The sequence below is a fragment of the Schistocerca americana genome, chromosome 5 (assembly GCF_021461395.2).
Source record: "Schistocerca americana isolate TAMUIC-IGC-003095 chromosome 5, iqSchAmer2.1, whole genome shotgun sequence".
NCBI classification, from domain to species: Eukaryota; Metazoa; Arthropoda; class Insecta; order Orthoptera; family Acrididae; genus Schistocerca; species Schistocerca americana.
This window is the reverse complement of record NC_060123.1, coordinates 248634488-248661854: the sequence shown is the minus strand read 5'-3', so window position 1 is coordinate 248661854 and position 27367 is coordinate 248634488. Positions and strand designations below refer to the sequence as shown.

At 39.9% G+C, this 27367-nt stretch overlaps 1 protein-coding gene across 1 annotated transcript in view; it reads left to right on the top strand.

The window, feature by feature from the left end:
* The window catches only part of LOC124616296 (dynein intermediate chain 2, ciliary), a 193903-nt gene that overhangs the window by 135308 nt on the left and 31228 nt on the right, over positions 1-27367 (top strand). Inside the window, exons 7-8 of the mRNA XM_047144599.1 lie at positions 5532-5709; positions 25717-25945. Of these exons, the coding sequence (XP_047000555.1) occupies positions 5532-5709; positions 25717-25945 (407 nt within the window). The remainder of the gene's footprint in view (positions 1-5531; positions 5710-25716; positions 25946-27367) is intronic.

Below are 27367 nucleotides of genomic sequence, written 5' to 3'. Positions count from 1 at the left end.
GATGGGATCACTCAGACAGAGTTTATAGGTGGAGGAGTCAGACCATTGGTAGTCTTGTGATTCATAATGACAGTGGTGGAAGGGATTTGGGGAAGTGGGGAAGAATGGTTGGGCCAAGTTTGAGATAAGGATTTCCTGGAAGGTGACACGAAGTGGTTATGTGGGAGGGGGAGTAGGCCTGTGACAAGTCCAGCATGGTTACATTCGGGTGGAGGGCTGAAGGTGAGGCTTTTGTATAGGACTGAAATTTATGTGGGGATGAGGACTTTGGTGGAAAGGCAACAGTGTTCTGGGTTTGTTTCAGCTCTGGATTTGGTGGAGTGTTGGCAGGGAGTTTTGGGGGATGTGCCATGTTGGAAAGGTCAACGAGGCAGGGTCTGAATGCTATGCTGGGTTCTCAAGGAGGAACACTGTGGATAGGATAGGGGTCGGATAGTGTTACTCCAAGATGGCAATAGGATGGCAGCAGGTTGTGTAACTTAATGGAGGTGGTGTCTTTAATGCTCTTCCAGGTGCTGGATAACAAGGAATTGAATTTCAGAGATGTAATTTATATAATAAGGATTCCACAGTAGCCGTACCTTGCAGAGGGGGTAGAAGTGGTTCTGGGATGCCTGTGCCATGGAGAAGTGCTTTTGCAGTACCTGATTTGTGATGGACAGGGACTGGTGGAGCATGAAAAGGAGAAGGTCCTTGTGGATGGAGAGGTGAGATCCGGAGAAAGGAATTTTTATGTTTAGACCGATGGGGAGGATTCCATGGTTTAGGCAGCATTTAAGGAACAAGATGTGGGATTGGGTTCTAGCCAGGGAAAGGGATATTTGTTTGAACTGGTGTAGAAAGATGGACGAGGGTTCCAGTGTGGTGGGGATGATGTGGGGAAAATGGGAAATGATGTAGGAAATGGGCAGATGAAGACAGTAGGTGGTTGTGAGGGGAACAGGACAACAGAAAAAGATACGTAAAAATATGTACAGACATTCATGAATGCATAAAAATACACACAAATATGTAAAAATACCCACAAATACGTAAGAGTATGCACAAATATGTCAAAATATGTAAGTGTACACACAAATAAATGTGGAAAAACTTATAAAATGTAGGAAAAAAGGACACACCAGATGAAGTATGGGAATATTCGTGTGTTTTGAAAAGGGAAGAGAGAGAGGGGAGGGAGGATGTGGGATTCAGAAGTTTGTGTAGCATGGGTGGGTGTGGAAAATAAAATGAGAATATACATGAGGATGAGCAAGGAAATGGGTTCAATAGCAGTAATTAATGATCACAAAGAATTTCCCCCATGAGAATAGAAGCTAAACCAGCAATCCACGCAGTGATGTAGCCATGTATTGTGCATGGACGAGACTGTTGATACAGTGTGGCTCGTATGTCAGATTGTGCACAGTTTGGAAAATGGTGAAAATAACACAGGAAAGATGAGGAAGACTGAACAGTGAGTAGCATAATACTTTAGAGAATTGCAACAAAGGAAAACATCACAAGATTGTGAGATGCAAGAAAAGACATTGGTGAAAATCAAACAGTGGAATGTCCAAATTGGAGTATCAACAGTTATGAAAAGGATAGGTTGTTACTCACTGTAAAGATGACAGGCTGAGCTGCAGACAGACCCAGTGAAAAGACTGTTATGCACTAATCTTTCGGAGTAAGCCTTCTTCAGAAAAGGAAAGAAACACTTGTATTCACAGAAGCAAGCATAGCTCACACACATGTGACCACTATATCTGTCCACTCCAACCAAACCACAACTGAAACACATCAAATGCAGGCATGGGAAATCTGTTTGTAGGTTAGGTCTGGGGGATGGTGCCTATCTGTGAATGCCTTTGTGAGATTATCAACATATTTGGCAAGTGAGTTCTTGTCACTGCATATATGGTATCCACAGGCGGCTACGCTATACAGGAGGTTTTTTTTTTATGTGCAAGGGATTTTAGCTGTCAAACTGTAGGTACTGAAACTGCAGTGAAAAGAACTCCCTTGCCCAGTGTGCTGAAGGTCTCACAAAGGCCATCACAGACAGGACCTAAGACCTAGTTCGCTAACGGATTTTTGGTGCCTCCAGTGGTGACAGTGTCTTTGGGGAACTTGTGTATTAGTAAACTTAGGTTTTCACTAAAGTTTTTAGTCACATCTGGAGTTGAGCCTGATGACCAATTGAAAAATCTTTTTGTAAGTTCAGCTTATCAATATGATACATGAACAACAGCGGTTACAACAGACTCCCCTGAAGCATAATGAAACTACAGCTTTGTCTGGTGGTGGCTCTTCATTTTACATATTACAGTACACACTACATATAAAAATACTCAGACTAGTCACAAATCAAAGCAATATTGTGTTTCAGACATTATACATTATGTTAAAGATGTGTCCCTAAAGTCATGACACATATTATTTGAAAAAGATTTATTAGCTATTTCTGTACAACAGGTTACTATTCTTCAAAGTACTCTCCATGACCATTTACACTCTTTTCCACTGACTGTCCTATATCCCTACACCTCCTTGGTGAGCAAGATGGGAGTTTCCTTTAAAGCTATAGACACAGTCACTTGAATAACCTCAGTGCTGTTAAAATGGTATCATTTGGGTATGTTCATGACCTTGGAGAACAGAAAAATGTTGTCCCAAGTCAGATCAGAAGTGCAGGTGGCTGCTGCAGTGTTCCCTTGTTATGCTTTGCCATGAACTCACCGATGTAGGAAGACATGCAGCTGGGTGCATTCTCGTAATGCAGCAGCCAAGTAGAGGCAATGTCCCTTCGTACATGAATGAGTCTTTTCTGCCATATTTCTTTGAGGTTCATTGAATGAAACCTGGTCAGTGCATCTACCTTTGCCTTACACGCAAGGTGGCACCACCTAACTGCGGGTATGGTGGTGCCATCTATTGAAAGAGAGACTGACGTGTGCACACCATTTGATGTTGCATAGTGCTAGTGTGGTTTCATGCCGAAGATAAGGTGGTCACAAAAGCTATCGTCCACTACTGAACGTGCAGGTGAGTAAGCAGGAACAATGAGCAGTGATTCAATTTTTGGCAGCAGAGGGAGTTGGAGGCTGTGAAATGTATCGACGGATGAAGGCTGTGTATGGTGAGCACAGTCTGAGTTGTTCAAGTGTTGTGGAATGGCGCAAATGATTCCTTGAGGGGCACAAGTCACTGGAAGATGATGCTCGTCCTGGACAGGCCCATAGTGTCACCACACCGGAAATGGTAGCAGAAGTGAATACTTTAGTCTTGGACAACCACAGAATCACCATGGACAAGATCCACCGGTTACTGGGTATTAGCATGGGAACTGCCCACACCATAATGCATCAACGCTTGAACTTTTCAAAAATCTCTGTGCCGTGGATTCACCACCAACTGACCGCCAAACAGCATAATACTTGAATGGCACTGTCTTCAAGTCATCTGCAACATTTTGATGAGGAGGAATACGGCTTTCTGTCATGTATTGTCACAGGTGACTAAACTTGGTGTCACCATTTTGAACAGGAAAGCAAGCGTCAGAGCAAGCAGTGGAAACATGTGACTTCACCATCTCCAAAGAAATCAAAGGCCGTGCACATCAGTTCTGGTAAGGTCATGATGTCCTCCTTTTTTGACCACAAGGGCACACTGCTTGTCGAGTTCCTGGAAGGGGAATCACCATCAATGCCCAGCATTATCAAGCCACTTTACAGAACCCTAGATGAGCCATCAAGTCGAAATGCTAAGGCATGTTGTCCAAAGGCATTATCCTCATGCATGATAATGCTCGCCCACACACAGCCAACGTGGTGAAGACAACATTCCAGCAGTTTTGGTGGGAAATGCTGGAATGTACACAGTACTGTCCTGACCTTTCACTGTGTGACTTTCATGTGTTTAGACCTCTAAAACAAGCTATTCGCAGACATCAATTCGCAACAGATGATGAAGTGTGTGACTGGGTCCAGGCCTGGATCTGACAGCAGCCTACTAGCTTCTTCAAGAATGGAATTGACAATGGGATAAATGTGCCAACAGTTTTGGCGACTATTTTTGAGTATGTGTACTGTGTAGAACTACATTTTTGAGATAGTAAAATTGTTACTGTTACTTTACACTAGTGACTGGGTTTCATTTGAATGCCTCTTATAGAACACTGATATAGTAGGCAGCATAAACAGTTTGTCCTTGAGGTACAAAGTTTTTACAAACCGTACCCTTGTAATCAAGAAAGACAATCAACATTCTCTTCAATTTGGATTTACTCATCCTTGCCTTCTTCTGTTTTGGCGATGCCAGGATGTACCATTCAGCACTTTGGCACTTTGACTATGGGTTGTATTGAAAAGTGCACGTTTCATCACCTGTAATAACATTGTTCATTTAATCCAGTTCATTTTCCACACATTCCTTTTGTCCACTTGTGATCGACACTTGATTGATCTTTTGCTCCTCCATAAACAGTTTGTGGACCAGCTTAGTGCACACGTTCCTCATGTTCAATTCTTCTGTAATTATGTGATGCATGACAGTTTTCAGAATGTTTAGTGCGTGAACCAACAGCTGAACACTCTGTCAACAGTCAGAATTCAACAACCAATGGAGATGAGTCACATTTTCATCAATTTGGCTTGGTGATGGCTATCCACTCATTCCTGGTGCAGCTTAAACTTTCTCATCCACTTCATAACTTGCACATACAAAAGAATTAATTCCTCGCAGCACTGTTTAAGCAGTTAATGAGTTTCTGAAACTTTTTGTTGAGCTCTATGCAGATCTTGATTACCCAGCATTGCTCAAAAGTATCAACCATGACATGGTCTCCAAGTAGGGGTTTAGCCAATCAGTGATCATGATGCCATGGATGCTCAGAGCAGACTGACATAGGGTGTGCTACAAAGCTGTGGGTCATCCCACCCAACTCAAACATGCTGTGACCTATGAAAGCACAGCAAAAAAATATATTTCATGACTTCTGGGGCACATCTTGTAACATTTTTTTCAGAATCTAGAAGTGCTCAAAATGAGCAGCTAATAATTGTGCTAGATAACTCAGACTTCGACAGTTTTGTAAAATGGAAATTAGCGTATGGCATCATTGGCCGGGAGGCTCCATCCAGGGAAGTTTGGCCGCCAAGTGCAAGTCCTATTTCAGTCGATGCCACATTGGGTGACTTGCATGCCGGTGATGAGGATGAAATGATGATGTGAACAACACAATACTCAGTCCCCAAGGGGAGGAAATCTCCAAGCCGGCCAGGAATCAAATGCTGGCATGGGAGGCGAGCATCTTACCACCCAGCTAAGCAGGTGGACAGTTCTTTTAAATAAAGATTTATGTGTGTGTGTGTGTGTGTGTGTGTTTGTGTGTGTGTGTGTGTGTGTGTCAAAAATGGTGTTTTATTTGCTAAGTCATACTTCAAAAACTATTTTATTCATCTAACACAATGTTAACAAAGTCATTGTAACTGTAATTATTAATGTTTGAGTAATTATTGAACTGCATAAATAACTTTTAATATACCTAGGTTCGATGGGGAGAAGACATGCCAGATGGAGAAATGAATTTTTTCTCAGTGTCAGCTGATGGGCATGTGTTTAGTTGGGTTCTTGGACAGAGTGGTTTATCACAAACAGTTGTTATTCCACTGATACTGGCAAAAGAACCAATACCTGGGCCACAAGGAACTTCAACAAGCCTTACAGGTAGGCACCATCCTTTTTCAAAAGCTAACAATGTTCTCTTTTGCAATTATAAATACTTAGGTTAAATCATTTACTTGGTAAATCAAGCATCATCATCAGAGATCAAGCTACTGCAGCATCTTGTATATTATCAGGATAGCTGTTTAGTTTGTGTTCACCTAATCTGATACACTATTATTATAAACATATTGGTATTCAAAACCTTGTTTGTAATTACAACAATACGTGTAATAACTACATGATAATAAGCTTATATACACAATGCTTAAATTATAATTTGAAAACAACAAAACTGTTTGTAATAATTATTTCTGTGGTAACCTCGTACTTATCAGTGAATTACAAATACCAGTCTAATAGAAAATACTATAATTCATGGATTACCTGTTCATTTTTGTCTTGGGATCTTCAGCTGATGTGTAACTATAAACAAACATCAGCCAAAGATCTTGAGACAAAAGCTGACAGGCAATGTGTCAACAAGTGACTATGAAGGCCTCAACAGTTTTGTATTGTAATTTCATTTTTTAACATGGTTTCACTGTCTCTAAATCATTTAAGCTGTGGAGAAAGTGAGATGTATCTTTCAGCACAAGCATACTCAATACATAATTAGACAAATTACACTTTTTAAATTATTAGAGTAGATGCACCAAATAGCTGCTTATAATAAGTAATCTTTATTTACGACTGACTGTCTTGTCATTATCACCATTTTCAAGTATATCTTGATTGATGTGACATCAATATTATGTCGTTAGTGGACTGTCTTGTAACTGACACTGTTTTAATAAGATGGTAAATGACATCAATATGTTGAAAATAAAATGTTAATTATGATGTGACAGTAGAATGAGATTTTCACTCTGCAGCGGAGTGTGCGCTGATATGAAACTTCCTGGCAGATTAAAACTGTGTGCCGGACCGGTACTCAAACTCGGGACCTTTGTCTTTCGCGGGCAAGCTCTCTACCATCTGAGCTACCCAAGCATGACTCATTCCCCATCCTCACAGCTTTACTTCTGCCAGTACCTCGTCTCCTACCTTCCAAACTTTACAGAAGCTCTCCTGCGAACCTCGCAGAACTCATTCTGGAAACATCTCCCAGGCTGTGGCTAAGCCATTTCTCCGCAGTATCCTTTCTTTCATGTGTGCTAGTTCTGCAAGGTTCACAGGAGAGCTTCTGTAAAGTTTAGAAGGTAGGAGACGGGGTACTGGCAGAAGTAAAGTTGTGAGGACGGGGCGTGAGTCATGCTTGGGTAGCTCAGATGGTAGAGCGCTTGCCCGCGAAAGGCAAAGGTCCCAAGTTCGAGTCTTGGTCCGGCACACAGTTTTAATCTGCCAGTAAGTTTCATATCAGTACACACTCCACTGCAGAGTGAAAAATCTCATTCTGGAAACATCCCCCAGGCTGTAGCTTTGCCCGCGAAAGGCAAAGGTCCCGAGTTTGAGTCTCGGTCCGGCACACAGTTTTGATCTGCCAGGAAGTTTCGATGTGACAGTAATTTGGCAGTTCATCTCTTACAATGCTATATGTGTATATACTTTTTAAATTTGCAGTGGCTGTCATTTTTGTGTCTGTTGTCAAGCACATAGATTCTGTACTGCTCTCATAAAGAGAACTGTTCTTTATAATAAACCACATGAGAGAAAAATATGTATTTGGAAGCTGTGGTAGCTATCCGTAACTGCTTGAAAATTTTTCTTAATGTGAGGTAGCATTCTTAGTGTAAAAAGCTGTGGTAGGTATCCGTAACTGCTTGAAAATTGTTCTTAATGTGAGGTAGCATTCATAGTGTAAAAAGCAGTCGAGTTCAAGCTCTTCATTGTCTGGTGCATTATTAGGTGGCATTCTAAATGAAGACTGGAGAACTAAATAAAGGGGTGAGTGCCTGAAATATCACATACCCTAAGTGTGCTTTTTATGAAGCTGGAATCTCAATAAATATTACAAATAGCTATATTACTTCATAAAAAAATTAATTATGTATTTTAGCCTTAGACCACACATAGACAGTATGCCTGGTCTGTGTATCTTACTTTAGTTTCCTGGAATCAATTATCTTCTTATTCTTTCATCCATGAAAATGTTCTGCTGAGTTTAAAACATTTGAAAAGGCAGTTTTCAAAAATTTGTTCCTAATTCTGCATACTCCAATTCGTAGTATAATGTACCAGGCAAAATTAAGAGCATTATTATTGTAGTTTACATTTTAGCCCATATACCAGTTGTAAAATTTTGATGTTTCTATGGTATGTGGTGTGAGTTGTATTTAAAGACAAGCACACACACACTGTAATAGTTTTATTGAAAACTGTTTCAAGGAACATACATATGTAGGGAGGGAAGCGTGGAGGGTAAAAATCATAGAGGGAAACCAAGACATAAATACACTAAGTAGATTCAGAAGGATGTAGGTTGCAGTAGTTATTCGGAGCTGAAGAGGCTTGCACAGGATAGAGTAGCATGGAGAGCTGCATCAAACCAGTCTCTGGACTGAAGACCAGAACAATAACAACAACAACATATTTTGACTAAAAACAGAAACTGTAATAAAGATAGCTAGGTATTATCTGTTATTCATTTTAGTCATAATATTAACTGGTCCTTATAGCATAGTCATATCGGCCCCTACATACATGATGCATGTTTATATCTCATTAAATTATTAAAGAAATGTGAATTAAAATCATTGAAGATAAAATGAAGAGCATCTCACCCAGTTTTGTCTGTTGAAATTGTTCAAGTATTTTTCTTGGCAAAGCATGAAGGTGGCATCGATTGTGTCCATATCCATATCAAAATCATCTTCTGAGATGACTAGTGGTTCTTCTTCAAAATCATTAATGCTTTAAGAAGCTGAAGCCTTGAAATGTGTTCCTGTAACTTGCTTACAATTTTCAGTGGCAGGCTTCTTGTGAGTGCCATGTGTAGTGGCCCTCCAAACTCCAGGATGGAAAATATCAGTAAAATGATTTTCCATCCTTGAGTAAAGTCACTATTTTTCTCATTGGTCAGTTTTAGTAAGTGATCTTTGATTTGGTGTGTAAAGTCAACTTTATACCAAAGCTTTTTTCGAGAAGTTTACATGATATGAAAAAAGTTTGTGGTCATAAAGTTTTCTGTGCCAGATGGATTGAAAAATTAGAAAATGCTGTTGAGAAGGCTCTGAGTTATAACCTTATAATCAACCTTGTGCACCAGAGACCAATTCTTAATCTCTATGATGGGAATGTTGTCTAAATGATGTGAAGTAACTGAAAACATAAAAACATAACAAATCTCAAAATAAGCCACAAACTTCAGAAAAGAAAAATGATACATAAATTCTATCAAAAATATCATGTATTTGTCTCAAATAAGTCAAAATTATAAGATAATCTAATCTTGAGAAATTTAGACAAAAATATTAAATAAATTGTCACAAGAAGTTTGTTATGAAATTGTACAAGTACAGTTATACGAATTTTAATGACAGTTTCAGCAGATTAAGAAATGTAATTACTGAAATATTATAGATGTGTTTGTGGCTGTGACTGCATGGCCCACCTGTGTGACAGGTGTGTGTGTGGGGGGGGGGGGGGGGGCAATGTGTTTGCACAGAACTGAGGTTTACCACCATTCTGCACATTATGTTACTGTCAAGAAGCTGTGCTTAGTTTGTGCATGCTCCTACATGTTGTAGCAAGTAACTCTTTGTTTTTCTGTTCTGTCAAGTTTGTTCATTCTGCTTGACATTAATAATACCAAATTGGGTTGCTGCGATACATGAAAACTCTAAACAGAAACCTAATTATATTTCTTTCAAAGCTTCAAAAATCAGTAGGTTCAGATCTGTAGAAGAAGTGGTGGCAGTAACATAAAAAAATGTTATCTGTAGCATCATTTTAAAGATGATAGTTATTTATAGGATCTCTAGGGCAATTTATTGAAGCTTCCGTAATTGAAAATCTTCAAGTAGGCTGCAGTGTGTACATTGTGCTCTATCAAAGCCACATCTACTGCTGACAGCTATCATGAAGAATTAATAGAAGGATAGCTCATGAAATTCATAAACGTTCACTTAACACACTAGCTTCACTGTCACCAAGGAAGAAAAAAGTGGAATAAAGCAAAGGAACAGAAAAGGGCCATATCTGGGATGAAATTAAGAACTTGAGAAAAAAAAAACATTAAATACCCACTTAAATATTTTTAAATAGTTAAATACAGGTCTAATTCCAAACAAATGATTACAACACAACATCTACATACTTTTTTCATTGGTAAAGCCATGATTAGTGATATTTACTCCAAGTTAAATGAAACCTTGGATGATGTCTATCTTTCTCATTCAAAGCCATTGATTATAGGTTGTGAGGGAGCCAATATGAAGAAAAATGTGACTCATCATTGACATATCATCCACAATGTGTTCCAAAAAGATTTACAAGACTATGGTGAAAATGCTCCATACATGATTTTGCTTCTCTATAATTTTTTTGGTGGCCAAACATCTCATTGGGAAGACTTTGAAAAAATACAGTCAGATATGAAACTCCCAGGTTATCAGTTTATGGAACTTGCTTCCCCTATATGGCTGAAATTAGAACCAGCTGGAGAGAGACTCTTAGAACTATAGTCAGCTGTTGAAAACTACTTTCTTCAGTTCATACCCCAGCACAAAAGAAAGACACTGGACTCGCATTCGGGAGGACGACGGTTCAATCCCGTCTCCGGCCATCCTGTCTATGTGATACTTTTGATGTGTAATGACGTATATCTGGAGTGTGACAATAAATGTGCTCATTGTTTTAACAAGTGGATCAACGGGTTGTTATTTATAACGATAAGGACCCAAGATTTCCCACTAGCTATACTCTTGATGTGAGAAGAGAGTGGCTGAGGAAAAACTGAGGAAACAAGAAAAAGAAAACTTGTTGCAAACAAGTATAAAGAGTAAGTTTGAAAAAGAAAAAAGTTAATATTGAACACAGTGAACAGGCACTGAAGAAAATGAAACAGGAAGAAAAGGAAAGAAGACTGACATTGACAGATTATTGCATGATGTAAACAAGTGCTTAAAAGAAGCGTTAAATAAAAATGAATTAGTGTGGCCCACGAGATCTTAGGAAGTGCTGTGAAATCTAGGGAACAAGAAGTGAAGAAAATTAAAGATGTAGACAAGGTACAGCAATCAGTTGACAAATGAAAAAATAGTGTTATAACAACAAATTTTTCAAATTAGCAAAAACAGTGAACTAATTTTGTAAAGGAAGGTAGATGATTTTCTACATTACATTTAAAAATTAAAAGTTGTTCACATTTTGTATGTATTATTCTGAAAATGGTGCCATATAGCTGCCCTTTAAGGCCTTTTCTAGTATAAGGTATATTTGTGCTGAATAGGAGTGTTACAGTGTATTATACTAAAGTACGCTGATGTTCCTGATTTATTATTATTATTATTATTATTATTATTATTATTACTGTTGTTGTTATTACATGTAATTTTGTAATAGTTTTATATGTTGATTAAAATTCAAACAATAAATAGGTGTGAGTTGGCTGGCTGTGGGGAGGTTGGAGGGCAGATAAAAAAAATGTGATTTGATTTGTTCTTTCCTAATGAGACATTTGAGTCATTATTTATTCTTTTTTATGTCCAAGTCAGTAAAGCCAGTTTTGGTAATCAAAATTATCAGTAAGTCAGCAATTTTACTCTTGGGTTTGGTTTCCATCTCAAACTCAGGAAAGTTGACAGCATAAAATCATAGTTGGCATGCAAGTTGCCTTCAGATCAGGCCCAGGTAACTTAGACGCAGGGGCAATGTTGTCCTATATACTCTCTGTAACTGATGAACATTGTACTGCATTCTAAATTCTTGCTGGTCTTTATGGTTAGAATGAAACATAATGAATCAGAGAGTTTATGGTAATCCAGTTGATGACCTTGAAAACAAATTATTGATCTTCGTAGTTGATAAATTTTCATTTAAAATGGTGATTTAATCGCGAGACATCATTAATTTGCACTTACCTTTCACCACTGCAGGCGAGTTGTAAGCATGAGTCATTAGTAATAAGATACTCAGGGCAGAACCCTGAGGGACTCAATCATGAGTAAGCCCCCATTGTGATGCATTAGATATTAATGACTTGCACTCTACCTCTTCCAAATTTATTTTCTGTTGGTTATTTTATCAAATTTCCTTTGGAACCACTGATACTACAGAGCTTTCTGTAACAGACTGCTTTGCAAAATTTAAAGACTAGATAGATAAAATAACATGTTAACATGGAAATGAATGAAAGTACAGGAGCTTGTTGCCAGAGGTCTTCCAGTCATGCACAGAAAGTTGGACGGTAAATGGCATGAGGTCATCGTGACTATATCACCAAATGGGGCTACCCCCACAACATGTGACAGTTGACGGAATAGGAAAATATGGTGTATCAATCAGTGAGCAGTTATGGTGCACTTTGAAGGTGTTCATCATTAAAACAAGGCCCGCAGACAACATCTGGATGATTTCACATGGGGAAAAATCATCAGGAAACTGGAAGAAGGACAAAGTGTGACGAGTGTAGCCCAGGAGTTTGATATTGCTCACAGCATTGATTCACGCACATGGGAAGCACTTCAAACCAGCGGTACTGGTGCTCGAAGGAGAAGAGGTGGTGAACCGTGGTCAACTACAGTAGCAGATGACCTCTATATTGTGCAACAGCCAAGAAGGGACCCACGTCAAACAGCAGTGTTGTTACAACTACATTTAACAGGACTGCAATCATGCTCCACAGTGGCACAGCAGCTGCATGGTGGGGTGGTGGTCTCTCTGCTGTGTGATCAGTATGTTGTGTTCTATTGACACCCATACAACTGCAGCACCATTTGCGATGGTGCCAAGAGCAAGGTACTGGTCAGATGATGAGTGGGGTTGTGTGCTCTTCTTGGATGACAGCAGATTCAGTCTGAGTAGTGATTCTGGACATACCCTCACATGGTGAGTTAGTTAATTTAATGTTACATGAATCATTTGCATTATACATCTTAATGATGCAGAATGAGTCATTTTACCTTCACAGCAGGTGTTAATTTGTAAATACAATTACATGCTGGACATTTATAAGTGTTAAAAAAAAAGAAGTAAAAACAGATTAGAGTTAGTAATTCCTGCTCATTACCTTTTAGACATTACAGTAACAGAAATTCTTCTTCAGGAAAGAAGGAGCTCTCGAGCAGAAAATTTTTCAGTTTGTTTTCAAATTTTGCTTTTCTGTCTGTCAGATTTTTTCATGACTAAGTAAGTGATCAAAACTTTTCGTTGGGCATTGTGAACCCCTTTTTGTGCTAAAGACAACCTTAATGCGAAATAATGAATATCATTTTTCCTTCTGGTATAGTCAGTATGTACATCATTGTTCCTTTTGAACTACAGTGGATTATTTACAACAAACTTCATGAGGGAATGAATATACTGTGAAGCAGAAGTCTGAATGCCCAGCTCCTTAAACAGATGTTTATAAAATGATCATGGGCGAGCACCACATATTATTCTTACAGTATGTATTTAAGGAATGAAGACTTTCTTTCTTAAAAAGTTACCTCTGAGCATTATTCCATATGACATTATCGAATGAAAATATGCAAAATACACTCCTGGAAATGGAAAAAAGAACACATTGACACCGGTGTGTCAGACCCACCATACTTGCTCCGGACACTGCGAGAGGGCTGTACAAGCAATGATCACACGCACGGCACAGCGGACACACCAGGAACCGCGGTGTTGGCTGTCGAATGGCGCTAACTGCGCAGCATTTGTGCGCCACCGCCGTCAGTGTCAGCCAGTTTGCCGTGGCATACGGAGCTCCATCGCAGTCTTTAACACTGGTAGCATGCCGCGACAGCGTGGACGTGAACCGTATGTGCAGTTGACGGACTTTGAGCGAGGGCGTATAGTGGGCATGCGGGAGGCCGGGTGGACGTACCGCCAAATTGCTCAACACGTGGGGCGTGAGGTCTCCACAGTACATCGATGTTGTGGCCAGTGGTCGGCGGAAGGTGCACGTGCCCGTCGACCTGGGACTGGACCGCAGCGACGCACGGATGCACGCCAAGACCGTAGGATCCTACGCAGTGCCGTAGGGAACCGCACCGCCACTTCCCAGCAAATTAGGGACTCTGTTGCTCCTGGGGTATTGGCGAGGACCATTCGCAACCGTCTCCATGAAGCTGGGCTACGGTCCCGCACACCGTTAGGCCGTCTTCCGCTCACGCCCCAACATCGTGCAGCCCGCCTCCAGTGGTGTCGCGACAGGAGTGAATGGAGGGATGAATGGAGACGTGTCGTCTTCAGCGATGAGTCACTTCTGCCTTGGTGCCAATGATGGTCGTATGGGTGTTTGGCGCCGTGCAGGTGAGCACCACAATCAGGACTGCATACGACCGAGGCACACAGGGCCAACACCCGGCATCATGGTGTGGGGAGCGATCTCCTACACTGGCCGTACACCACTGGTGATCGTCGAGGGGACACTGAATAGTGCACGGTACATCCAAACCGTCATCGAACCCATCGTTCTACCATTCCTAGACCGGCAAGGGAACTTGCTGTTCCAACAGGACAATGCACGTCCGCATGTATCCCGTGCCACCCAACGTGCTCTAGAAGGTGTAAGTCAACTACCCTGGCCAGCAAGATCTCCAGATCTGTCCCCCATTGAGCATGTTTGGGACTGGATGAAGCGTCGTCTCACGCGGTCTGCACGTCCAGCACGAACGCTGGTCCAACTGAGGCGCCAGGTGGAAATGGCATGGCAAGCCGTTCCACAGGACTACATCCAGCATCTCTACGATCGTCTCCATGGGAGAATAGCAGCCTGCATTGCTGCGAAAGGTGGATATACACTGCTAGTGCCGACATTGTGCATGCTCTATTGCCTGTGTCTATGTGCCTGTGGTTCTGTCAGTGTGATCATGTGATGTATCTGACCCCAGGAATGTGTCAATAAAGTTTCTCCTTCCTGGGACAATGAATTCACGGTGTTCTTATTTCAATTTCCAGGAGTGTATATCAACTTACTCGTTTGTCTCTCCCAATGATTTCCAATGGTTCTAAGTGGAAATGTGGATGAACTAAGTTGAACACCTAAGACTTTTGAAGTTTCCATCCTATTTATTATTTCCTCACCATGTGTTACACTTATTGTTGGTACAGTACCCCTCTATGTGCAGAACTGGTTATGTTGCGACTCTTTAAAATTGAGAGTGAGACCATTCGCAGAAAACTAGTCAATGATACATGTAACACCTTGTTTACTATTTCTTTTGTTGCCGTATGTATGCTTGGGTTGATTACAATACTAGTGCCATCTGCAAAAAGAACTTATTCTGCTTGTTGTATATTAGACTGAAGACCATTTACATATTATGAGGAACAATAGTGGACGTAAGATTGACCCTTGGGGAATGCCATATGTGATTTCCACCCAGTCAGAATAATATCCTCAGACTACATTGGTTCAATTACTAAGAACAATATCTGCATACTGTTGGTTAGATATGACATTATCCGTTGGTTGGCTATACTACCACTCCCATAAAATTTCAGTTTATCTAGGAGACTATTGTGATTCACACAGTCATTTTCCTTAGATAAGGCACAGAAAATAACTTTTTTGTTATTTAATAGTTGTAAAATGTGGAAAGTGACCATGTAAATGGGATTCTCAACAGAGCAACTCTTCTTAAATCCAAACTGCAATTTGTTGAGGACAAACTGCAATTTGTTGAGAACATTATTGTTGTTCAGGTAAGATATTTTCTAGAAAACATCACCTTCTCAAAAATTCTAGAAAATGACATCAGCAGAGAAACAGATCAACAGTTACTGACATCTCTCATGTCACCTTTCTTAAAGACAATTTTAGCAACAGCATATTTTAGTCTCTCTGGAGAAATGTGTTGAGTTAGTGATGCATCACACACTTCAGATAAGATGAGGCTTATTACATGGGAACAAATCTTTAGTACTCTGTAAGAAACACCATCAAATCCAGATGAGGTATTATTTTTGAGAGCATATATAATTTTCTTAATTTCTGAGGGGGAAGTGGTGATACATTTGTATGACTAAATTTTATGAGACTTGCTTTTTGAACATTCTACTGTGAATTTTCTCTTTAACTATTTGTCCTTTTTTTTTTTTTTTTTTTTGCTGTATTTAAGAAATGATTATTAAATAAATTTTCTGCCTGTGACTCATTTATAGCCCTTTCTTTATGTTCAATAGTTGTGTTGTCCTATTCTGTGGCTTGCTGTCGTGCTTCTCATTTCATTACATTCCATATAGTCTTAAGTCTATATCTACGTGACTAGTCTGCAGTGCACACATAAGGGCCTGATAGAGGGTTCTTTTAACCACCTTCAAACTATTTCGCTACCTCTCCACTCTTTAACAATGTGTGGAAAAAATGAACACTTAAATCTTTCTGGATAAGCTCTGATTTCTCTTATTTTTTTATTATGGTCATTTCTCCTTATCTAAATTGGTGACAAAATATTTTCACATTCACATCAGAAAGTTGGTGATTGAAATTTTCTGAAAAGATCTCACCACAAGGGAAAACATCTCTTTTTTTAACAATTACTACCCCTACTCATTTATCATATCCATGACACTCTTTTTCTCTATTTTGAGGTAATACAAAACAAGCTGGCCATCTTTGGACTTTTTCAATGTTCTCAGTCAATCCTATCCAGTAAGGATACTGCACAGCAGTACTCTAGCAGAAGACGAAAAAGCGTAGTGTAGTCATGTTGCACCTTCTAAGTTTTCTGGCAATGAAACACAGTCTTTGGTTTGCTTCTCCACAATGTTATCTATGTGATCATTCCAGTTTAAGTTGTTCATAATTGTAATTCCTACATATTTAGTCAAATTGGCAGGCTGTGATGTTGTGTGAAATTTATCATGTAACTGAAACTTAACAGTTTTCTTTTTGTACTTGTGGATGACCCCACGCTTTTCCTTATCCAGAGAAAATTGCTATACAAAGTCCTAATCAAAAAGGCTAGGATGTTCTCATAATTATGCACACAACAGATATGTTGACAAACACATTTTTTAAACCACAAGTCTTTAAAACTAAGAAATGTTATTACTTTGTTCCAAAGTCTACATCACAATACCACCATCACTCCTTTTTTAATATGTTTCCAAACAATTTGATTGTAAATTTATGATGATAGGTTCAAGGCTTATATCCATCATCACTTCCCTGTAAAATTATTCTTGCTGAAGCTTTTCAGCATGTTGCACAGACTGTGCCCACACTACAGGTGAGATGTTGCCTGTTGCCTCATGCACAAGTGATCAGTGAATGTTATCATGAATTTTTTTTCTTCCCCCCCCCCCCCCCCCCCACCCAAGTGGCCATGAAATCCCCAAACCACCTTCCCTACCCTCTGACTCCTACCCTTGTAACCACCCCGGGTGTAAAACCTGTCCCATGCACCCTCCCACCACTACCTACTCCAGTCCTGTAACCCGGAAGGTGTACACGATCAAAAGCAGAGCCATATGTGAAAGCACCCACGTGATTTACCAACTGACCTGCCTACACTGTGCAGCTTTCAATGTGGGAATGACCAGCAACAAACTGTCCATTCGCATGAATGAACACAGGCAGGCAGTGTTTGTTGGTAATGAGGATCACCCTGTGGCTAAACATGCCTTGGTGCACGGCCAGCACATCTTGGCACAGTGTTACACCATCCAGGTTATCTGGATACTTCCCACTAACACTAACCTGTCAGAACTCCAGAGATAGGAACTTGCCCTTCAGTATATCCTCTCTTCCCGTTACCCACCAGGCCTCAACCTCCGCTAATTTCAAGTTGCCACCGCTCATACCTCACCTGTCATTCAACAACATGTTTGCCTCTTTACTTCCGCCTTGACTGACATCTCTGCCCAAACTCTTTGCCTTTACAAATGTCTGCTTGTGTCTGTATATGTGCGGATGGATATGTATGTGTGTGTGCGAGTGTATACCTGTCATTTTTTCCCCCTAAGGTAAGTCTTTCTGCTCCCGGGATTGGAATGACTCCTTACCCTCTCCCTTAAAACCCACATCCTTTCGTCTTTCCCTCTCCTTCCCTCTTTCCTGATGAAGCAACCGTGGCTTGCGTAAGCTTGAAGTTTGTGTTTGTGTTTGTTTGTGTGTTTATCAACATGCCAACGCTTTCGTTTGGAAAGTTACATCATCTTTGTTTTAGATATAATTACTTAATTGAATGTACATGAGTGATTCAAATATTTTTGAGAGTATTGGCACAATAGAAACTGGTCAGTAATTCTGGGGGAGTAATTTACCACCCTTTTTGTATATGAGGATGACTTTTGAGATTTCAAATGAATCCGGAAATACTCCATACTCTAAACATTTATTAAAAATAAAACTTTGTGGCTCACTTATCAAGTGAACTGTTCTTTTAACAGCATGATTGGACATCCAGTAGCAGTCCATATTTTTGGAATTGGATGATTTGGGAACAGTTTTACAGACCTCATCAGGTGTGATTTTTTCCCAGTGAAATAAAGGTTCTTAGGGCAGCTGAGGATCGAATAGATCCCTTGCGGAAGTATCTGAGGTCTTAATTATATCTCCTAGTTGCGTGACTGACATGACAAACTAGTCATTCAGATATCATGAATCAAGCCGAGTTTGGCATGCCTGGCTGGAAGAATTATTGTGTCTAATAACTTCCCATGCTGCCCTGCACTTATTTGGAGCACCTTCTGTGTACGCTTTTTATTCCTAAGGTATTCATTGTAGGTCCTACTCCTCTCCTCCTCCCCTCGATTATCCTCATTTTCATGCATTTGGTACAATACAAGCACATTTTCTCTAATTTCTGCCAATTCTTTTGTATACCAGTTGATTTTTGTGTTTTTATGGTTAGGTCTACCTGGGGAACTAACTTTTATTAGTAGGGAACACAAATACCATAAGTCTCTGTATTTTTTAAAGAGATCATCAGAACCATTTTCAACTCCAGATTTTCCTGTTTGACACCCATAAGTAGAGTCCTATTTTGTGTTCATGTTACTAAACTTGTCAGTAAACAACATAATGTGTTCCTCTCTCTGACCTCTCATCCAAGCCACTTCAGATTTATTGTAATAAGTTGTATGCTTGTGTTAAACTATTAAAAGCAAAGGATCATGGTCTGCAAAAACTCGAACAGTCAGACTAGCCACATATTTTTCTCTACGTAAATTACAATAATATTGTCTAGACATGTATCATTGCGAGTAGAAGATGTGTTTGTGCAAATGCTGGTTTAAGGATCTTAAAATATTCAATAATGTTCTAGTCTTGTTGCTTTCAGTCTCCCATTTCAGTATTAAAATCTCCACTGATAATGACTTTTGTTTTAAGTTTAAGGAGTTTCGTAGACCTTAACTCAAACTGTTCAAAAAATACATTTATATCTCAATTTGGAGACCTATACGGGCTAACAATTATTACATTTTCTTCACTTAGGCTCATACAACTAAATTTAGCATTTATTTCTGAACAATACAGTGTCACATCCGTTTTTGAAAATTTTAGCCCACTCTTAATGTAAATCCCAGCTCCACCATTTTTTTCCCTTTTTCCTAGACCTCATGTCAGCTACTACATGTCCTTGCAGAATGAAACTGTCAATTTCATTTTCTGTTAGCCAATGTTCTGCCCCACATGTCACATCTACATTATTAATGTTACAAAAATGTTACAATTCTAATTTCTCCTACAACAGAACTGACCTGCAGCAATGTAAACATTTGATCATTTTTTTCTTTCTCGGTTGTACAATTGCGTGATATGTCTGAATTATAAGTAACGCAGCTGCAGTAACGTTTACCTCCAGTAAAACAGCATTTTTTTCATCGCTCTTGACGGAAGTTGGTGCTGAAGTTAAAGCACTTTTGCCTTTCAGTGGTATAATTTGATTAGTGCATTGCAGTGTGTTTGTTTTCAAATGAACCATTTCGATGATCTTACTGCTAACAAATGCCTTTCCCAGTGTGCTGATGTGAAAACCAAGTGTTGTATGAATAATTTCCATAGTGCGCTTATGTCAACGTATGTTGCATTTTTAAAGTCCCAGCATAGATTTTGCATTGCTTTATTTGTTTCTTTTCACACAAGACCAATTGTGTATGTCATGACTGTGGGATATAGAAAATACGGTCACATTCATATTTCTAAATTTGTGCAGCCTCTATTTAAGGGTTTGGTATGAGATCTTTTGCCCCATTTTTTGTTGTGTCATTAGTACCCGCAAGAAAGACAGAAAAATCATTACTATTTAATCTGAGTGTTTTTTGTGGCTGACTGTTGCTGTCTTGAGATCTGCTCCTGGTTTTATCATGCTGGTGATCCTGCGTTTACATATACACTCCTGGAAATGGAAAAAAGAACACATTGACACCGGTGTGTCAGACCCACCATACTTGCTCCGGACACTGCGAGAGGGCTGTACAAGCAATGATCACACGCACGGCACAGCGGACACACCAGGAACCGCGGTGTTGGCCGTCGAATGGCGCTAGCTGCGCAGCATTTGTGCACCGCCGCCGTCAGTGTCAGCCAGTTTGCCGTGGCATACGGAGCTCCATCGCAGTCTTTAACACTGGTAGCATGCCGCGACAGCGTGGACGTGAACCGTATGTGCAGTTGACGGACTTTGAGCGAGGGCGTATAGTGGGCATGCGGGAGGCCGGGTGGACGTACCGCCGAATTGCTCAACACGTGGGGCGTGAGGTCTCCACAGTACATCGATGTTGTCGCCAGTGGTCGGCGGAAGGTGCACGTGCCCGTCGACCTGGGACCGGACCGCAGAGACGCACGGATGCATGCCAAGACCGTAGGATCCTACTCAGTGCCGTAGGGGACCGCACCGCCACTTCCCAGCAAATTAGGGACACTGTTGCTCCTGGGGTATCGGCGAGGACCATTCGCAACCGTCTCCATGAAGCTGGGCTACGGTCCCGCACACAGTTAGGCCGTCTTCCGCTCACGCCCCAACATCGTGCAGCCCGCCTCCAGTGGTGTCGCGACAGGCGTGAATGGAGGGACGAATGGAGACGTGTCGTCTTCAGCGATGAGAGTCGCTTCTGCCTTGGTGCCAATGATGGTCGTATGCGTGTTTGGCGCCGTGCAGGTGAGCGCCACAATCAGGACTGCATACGACCGAGGCACACAGGGCCAACACCCGGCATCATGGTGTGGGGAGCGATCTCCTACACTGGCCGTACACCACTGGTGATCGTCGAGGGGACACTGAATAGTGCACGGTACATCCAAACCGTCATCGAACCCATCGTTCTACCATTCCTAGACCGGCAAGGGAACTTGCTGTTCCAACAGGACAATGCACGTCCGCATGTATCCCGTGCCACCCAACGTGCTCTAGAAGGTGTAAGTCAACTACCCTGGCCAGCAAGATCTCCGGATCTGTCCCCTATTGAGCATGTTTGGGACTGGATGAAGCGTCGTCTCACGCGGTCTGCACGTCCAGCACGAACGCTGGTCCAACTGAGGCGCCAGGTGGAAATGGCATGGCAAGCCGTTCCACAGGACTACATCCAGCATCTCTACGATCATCTCCATGGGAGAATAGCAGCCTGCATTGCTGCGAAAGGTGGATATACACTGTACTAGTGCCGACATTGTGCATGCTCTGTTGCCTGTGTCTATGTGCCTGTGGTTCTGTCAGTGTGATCATGTGATGCATCTGACCCCAGGAATGTGTCAATAAAGTTTCCCCTTCCTGGTACAATGAATTCACGGTGTTCTTATTTCAATTTCCAGGAGTGTACTTTGCAATTCAGAGGCTATTCCTCACCCTTGGCTATCAATGTAGATGTCAATTTTATATGTAGGCCTACTTTTTGCAGGATGATTACTGTTACTTGGTCTGTAGTACAGGTACACACATTTTCCACATCATTTTTTGTGCCAGCAAGAAATGGAAATAACGGAGAAGGATTCTGAAAGTCGGTAGATGTATCTTGTTCACATTCTTGTTATGTTGGTTGTTTTTCCATGGTGGAATATGTTCCTATCTTGTCACGTTTGCACCATCTTCGATCTTGTCATGTGGTATCACATTGTTCACAGCTTTTGCATAGTTCGTATTAGAAAGTATCTGAGATCTGTTGACATTCACTAAATTTCCCAATTCTGCATAGTCTTCAGTAGTTTTCACTTTATGTCTGCTGTTTTTACACGACTCGTTTGTTTCGGAGTTGTTTGAACTACATTGAGGAAGATTTGTCGAGTTTTGCTTCGACAGTGGTCCAAGTTTTTCGTTCTGAAGTTTTGAGATACTCGGTCTTAATTCACCAATAACTAATTGCAGGCTTGAAATACATTCTTTAAGCTTTGTGATTTCATTTGCATGTGTTGTTTACATATGCTTTTTCATTTCCCAATTCACAATTTTTTGTGATGAAACTTTAGGTACTTTCACTTAGGCCATCATCTTGTAACTTCATCAGCAAATGCCAAACTGAAAGGCAACATACAGACACCATTTCTTCTCAGATTCATAATTTTTGTATACCTAATAACAGATATATCTTTAGAGGGTAAACACATTAAATGTATGACATGGAAACTACAAAGAACCCTCCCCATTCCCCTCTTTTATTCTTGTAGATCTCATCAGTGCAGTCCATGGACTATAAACTCCTCCTATGGTTACAATGCACTAATGATGATTTCACCATTTGTACCCCCTAGAGAAGATGGTAATTTTTCAAAATATAAAAATCTATTTTTACAGATAAAGATTTCCTTGATCCATAGTCATCTTCCTCAGTGTTGACTTCCATCTTACTGATGACTATCTCCATATTTATTTTCATTTTAATATCTTTAACAAACAGTTGTCATACTTTCCCCATGTAATTCCTTTTCATACAGTATAAAAATTTTTACCAAAACATATACTGATTTGCTACACAACCAGACTCACCACTGCCTTCAGTTGTCATAATTAAGCCACCATACAAGTCACAATTACATGGTTGTTCCATCACAGGTACAGAAAAATATTATGAATCACCTTATGACAACAATGTGTTAAATCTCTTGTCGAATGTACTAGGCTGGTCCGAAATGAAGTCAATAACTTTTTGATTAGTGGTAAGTGTTTCACATGTTTTACCCTGAAATTAACCACAGTCTATGCTCTACTCTCCTCACACTAGCCAGAGTAGGTTTTTGTCATCTTCCCATCCTATGCACCATCCTGGTTAGAGCTCATTTCTTTGTCAAGCATCATATATACTCAACATGAACAACAGTGCAAAGCTTTTCCTATGCCAGTTCCACAATTTTTTTCTCTTACCATTAGTGGTACAATAAGAAAAAATTAAGGAAACAGACTTTTGCGTGGTGACCTTTGTGATAACAGTCTTCATGTAGTCACCTCTCAGCACTTAGTGTCAGCATCATGATCACTGTGCAGCCAGTATATATAGATGGGAATAGACGAAAAGCACAGAATGTGCTAAGAATTTTAATCCTTCCTGTCAGTACCAGTGTCTAAACATGGTCCAAGTAAAAACTTTCTCCACAGAAAATATTTAATTTTTGCCACTAACAGGCTGACCTTCTTTTCACAACATTTTACTTCTCACATCTCTTATTTTACCATCATTCTCCAACTCACTCATATTGGTTTTTTAAAATAACAGAAGGAGTAAAAATAACAAGTCACTGTATAGCTGGTAGATAGGCATGTAAAAAATGAGTAAAAACATTGCTAAGCTTTCAAACAAGTCTTTCTTGTACTTGTGTGTATTCAAGTGTGTGTATGTGTACTTTGTTAGCTCTGAAGAAGAGTTCATCTGAAAATTTAGAAACATTTTCCATCTTGTTTATGTACCTATCAACTACTCTGTGCCTCAGCTGTGTGGTGATCTGTTATCTTTACTCCTGCCATTATTTATATTTCACCAAGGACTTCCCATTACCATATTTATGTTCCCTTTTTTTATTTTATTTTCCATTCTGTGAGTCATCTTATTTCATTTCTATCTTTAAACTTCTGATCCATGATTTTCTTCCTCTTTCTGTTCTCTCTGTTGTGTTAAATTTCGTCATATTTACACTTACAGCTCCAGTATATTTGTTTATTATCTCTTGACTCGTCGATTCACCATTTTGTAACTTCTGCTTTCTTAAGTTTTCATATATCAGTAGTTGCTGCCATCTGATTGCCGATATTCCTCTTGTCCTATCCTAGTGTGTCTCAATTTGCCCCAGGCCTTACTAGCATTCCTGTTAATTCCTGAATATTAGTAAATATTAGTGCCAGAGTTGTTGAGAAACAACTGTAATCACTAGAATCTAACAAATCTCCAGGGTCCAATGCTATCGCTATCATATGCTGTATCAAATTTGTGGCTAAATTACTCCCCCGTTTTAACTGCAGTCTGCTGTAGATCCTACAAACAAAAAACTGCTTAGTAGTTGGAAGAAATTACAGGTCACACCCATCTACAAGAAGGGTAGTAGAAGTGATCCACAAAACTACCATCCAATATCCTTGACATCATTTTGTTGTAGAATCTTACAACTTATTCTGAGCTCAAACATAATGAGGTATCTTGCACACAATGACCTCCTCAATGCAAACCTGCATCGATTTCAAAAACATTGATCATGTGAAACCCAACTCACACTTTTTTTCACATGACATACTAAAAGCTTTGGGTCATGGTAACCATGTAAATGCAGTATTTCTTGATTTCTGAAAAGCACTCACTACCACACCTATCATTATTGTCAAAAGAACAATCATACAGGGTGTCAAGTGAAATTTGTTACTGCATTGAGGACTTTTTGGTATGGAGGACACAGTATGCTATCTTGGATGGAGAGTCATCATCAAATGTAGAAGTAACTTAGGGTGCACCCCAGGGAAGTGTGGTGGGACCCCTGTGGGATCCTGAAAACATCTATCATGTGTAGTCCAATTTGCACTTTTCTCACAAGAAATCCTGAAAGCCGTGGCTGAAAGCAGTCAGGTAGATGCAGTGTTTCTTGATTTCCAAAAATAATTTGACTCAGCACTACACCTACACTTATTATCAAAAGTGGTGCAAAGATTTGCAGTTTGCTTTAAATGTTCAGAAATGTAAAATTGTGCACTTCACAAAACTAAAAAAGTTAGTATCCTATGATTACTACATCAAAAAATTAGAACTGAAATCAGTGAAGTCATACAAATAAAGAGAAACGAAACAGTCACATAAGCTCAGTTGCAGGTAAAGCAGATGGTAGCCTTTGTCCATTACTAGAACACAAAGGAAATTCAATTAGTGTAAGATTAGTTACAAATCACTGATGTGACCCACCTTAAAGTACTGCTCATGTGTGTGGGACTCATACTAAATAGCACTAACAGAAGTGTATTGAACATTAGCAGAGAAGAGCAGCACAAATGGTCATAGGTTTGTTAGACCCATGGGAGAGTGTCACAGATGTACCGAAGAACCTGAACTGGCAAATGCATGAACACAGACACAAACTATCCTAAGAAATCCTACTTACAAAGTTTCAAGAACCAGCTTTAAAAAATGAATTAAGTGATATATTCCAGTTCTCTATGTATTGCTCCTGTAGTAGGGACCATGAAGACAAGATTAGACTAATTACAGCATGCACAGTGGTGTTGAAATGATCATTCTTCCTGCATTCCATAAGTTATGGAACAGGAAGATGCCATAATAACTGGTACAATGGGAAGCACCCTCTGCCACACAATTCAGTCGTTTGCAAAGTATGGACATAAATATGAATGTACAGGCCTGCCACCTGGTAGCTGGAAGTTTTTTGATTTTCTGGTTGTAGTTAATTTTTGTAATATCTTCATGTGAGTTTCTTCACTTTGTCTTTAATATTAAACAATTATTTTTGTCATTTAAGATGTTCCAATGATTTATTTGTTTCAGGATGTGGTACTGCAATAGCTTTTCATCCAAAGGAGCCTTTAATTTTTTTGGTTGGCAGTGAAGATGGGCAAATTTACAAATGCAGTACTGCATACTCTTCCCTATTCTTGGCAACATATGAAGCACATCATATGGCAGTGTATAAAATAGATTTCAATAAATACTGTCCAGATATTTTTGCTTCATGTAGTGCTGATTGGAGAGTAAAGATATGGGAAGATAATAGGAGGTAAGCAATGACAACAGTCTCTCTCTTGATAAGTATTGTGCCCATTAGAAAAAAAATATGTTTATACACTAAATTTACAGTAGAAAAGTTATAGAACCGGGAACAATAAGAAGTGTTCTCCCAAGCCCACAAACTGTTTATCTGGTATTTACATCACTGCACATACTATAATTTTTTTTCCCTCAACAGGGTGGTCAGAAACAATCTAAAAAGCTTATAAGGGTGTTCCAGGTTGTGGTGAAAGGAAAAAAAAGAAAGAAAGAAAAATCAATATTTTTTGGTGTTTTCGAGTTATTTACACTGAAGTTAACCAATCACAAATTTAAGCACTTGCATCAACTAAAATGTGGTAATGCACAGACATCTGTGGATCTGTGAGTTACTTCTTGTTCAAATGCTCATTATCACTTAAAATGAAACATTTTCATAATTATAAATTTAAGCTAGATGAGCAAAAGTGACACTAGTTCAGTTTGAGGAAACCAAAAAAAGAAAATGTTTGGCAACACTTTCTCTGGCAAGCAGCTTGAATGTGCACACACAGCAACCTGAATGGGTTAATTTCAATGCTAAATAACTTAGAAACAATGCAACATATAAAATTATTCTCCTAACGATTATTTCTCAGCACACCCTCCCCTATAACGCCCTTAAAAGCTTTACACACTCTTTCTGACCACCACTCATGTTCAGAAAAAAACAGAACACCTAGAATGACTAAAGATAGTACGTTCATATTTGCAGTACATTTACAATTGTATGTTCCATAGAAATGATTAGCATTTCAGTCATTTCAGTGCATAGTAGGCACATGGTCTGCCATGAGCCCTGATAACCTGTTCCATATGTGATGGCATTGATGCTCATAAGGTGCAAATGATGTCCTGTGGTATAGTCATCCATGCTGCATTCATCTGGTTCCAGAGTTCGTCTATGGTGGTTGGCATTGGGTCACAGTGCTGCACCACCATTTCACCATACCCTGTTGTTTTTGATTGGTGACTAGTCTGGAGATCTGGCATGCCAGGGCAAAAGTCTTAAATCCTGTGACATCAAGATGGCTCATTTTCATGCAGCAACATGTGGCTGTGCATTATCATACTGAAAAATGGCTTCTGGGGTATTGTGCAGAAAGGGTAGTACTACGGGTCGCAGGATGTCATTCGTGTTCAAACTGGTCAAAGTGCTCTGGACACACACCAACTGTAATTTGTAGTTGTATCCATTAGCACCCTACACCATAAGGTCTTGAGCTGGCACTGTATGTCTTGTGTGAATGTGTCTCTGTGACGCCACTCCAGCTGTCTGTGGCAGACTAAAATGAGGCCATCATTTTCAAACAAACAGAAATTAGATTTGTCTGAAAACACTATCTGATGCCATTCCTGTCCCAAGTGTGCTGTCTAGCACATTTCTGCACAT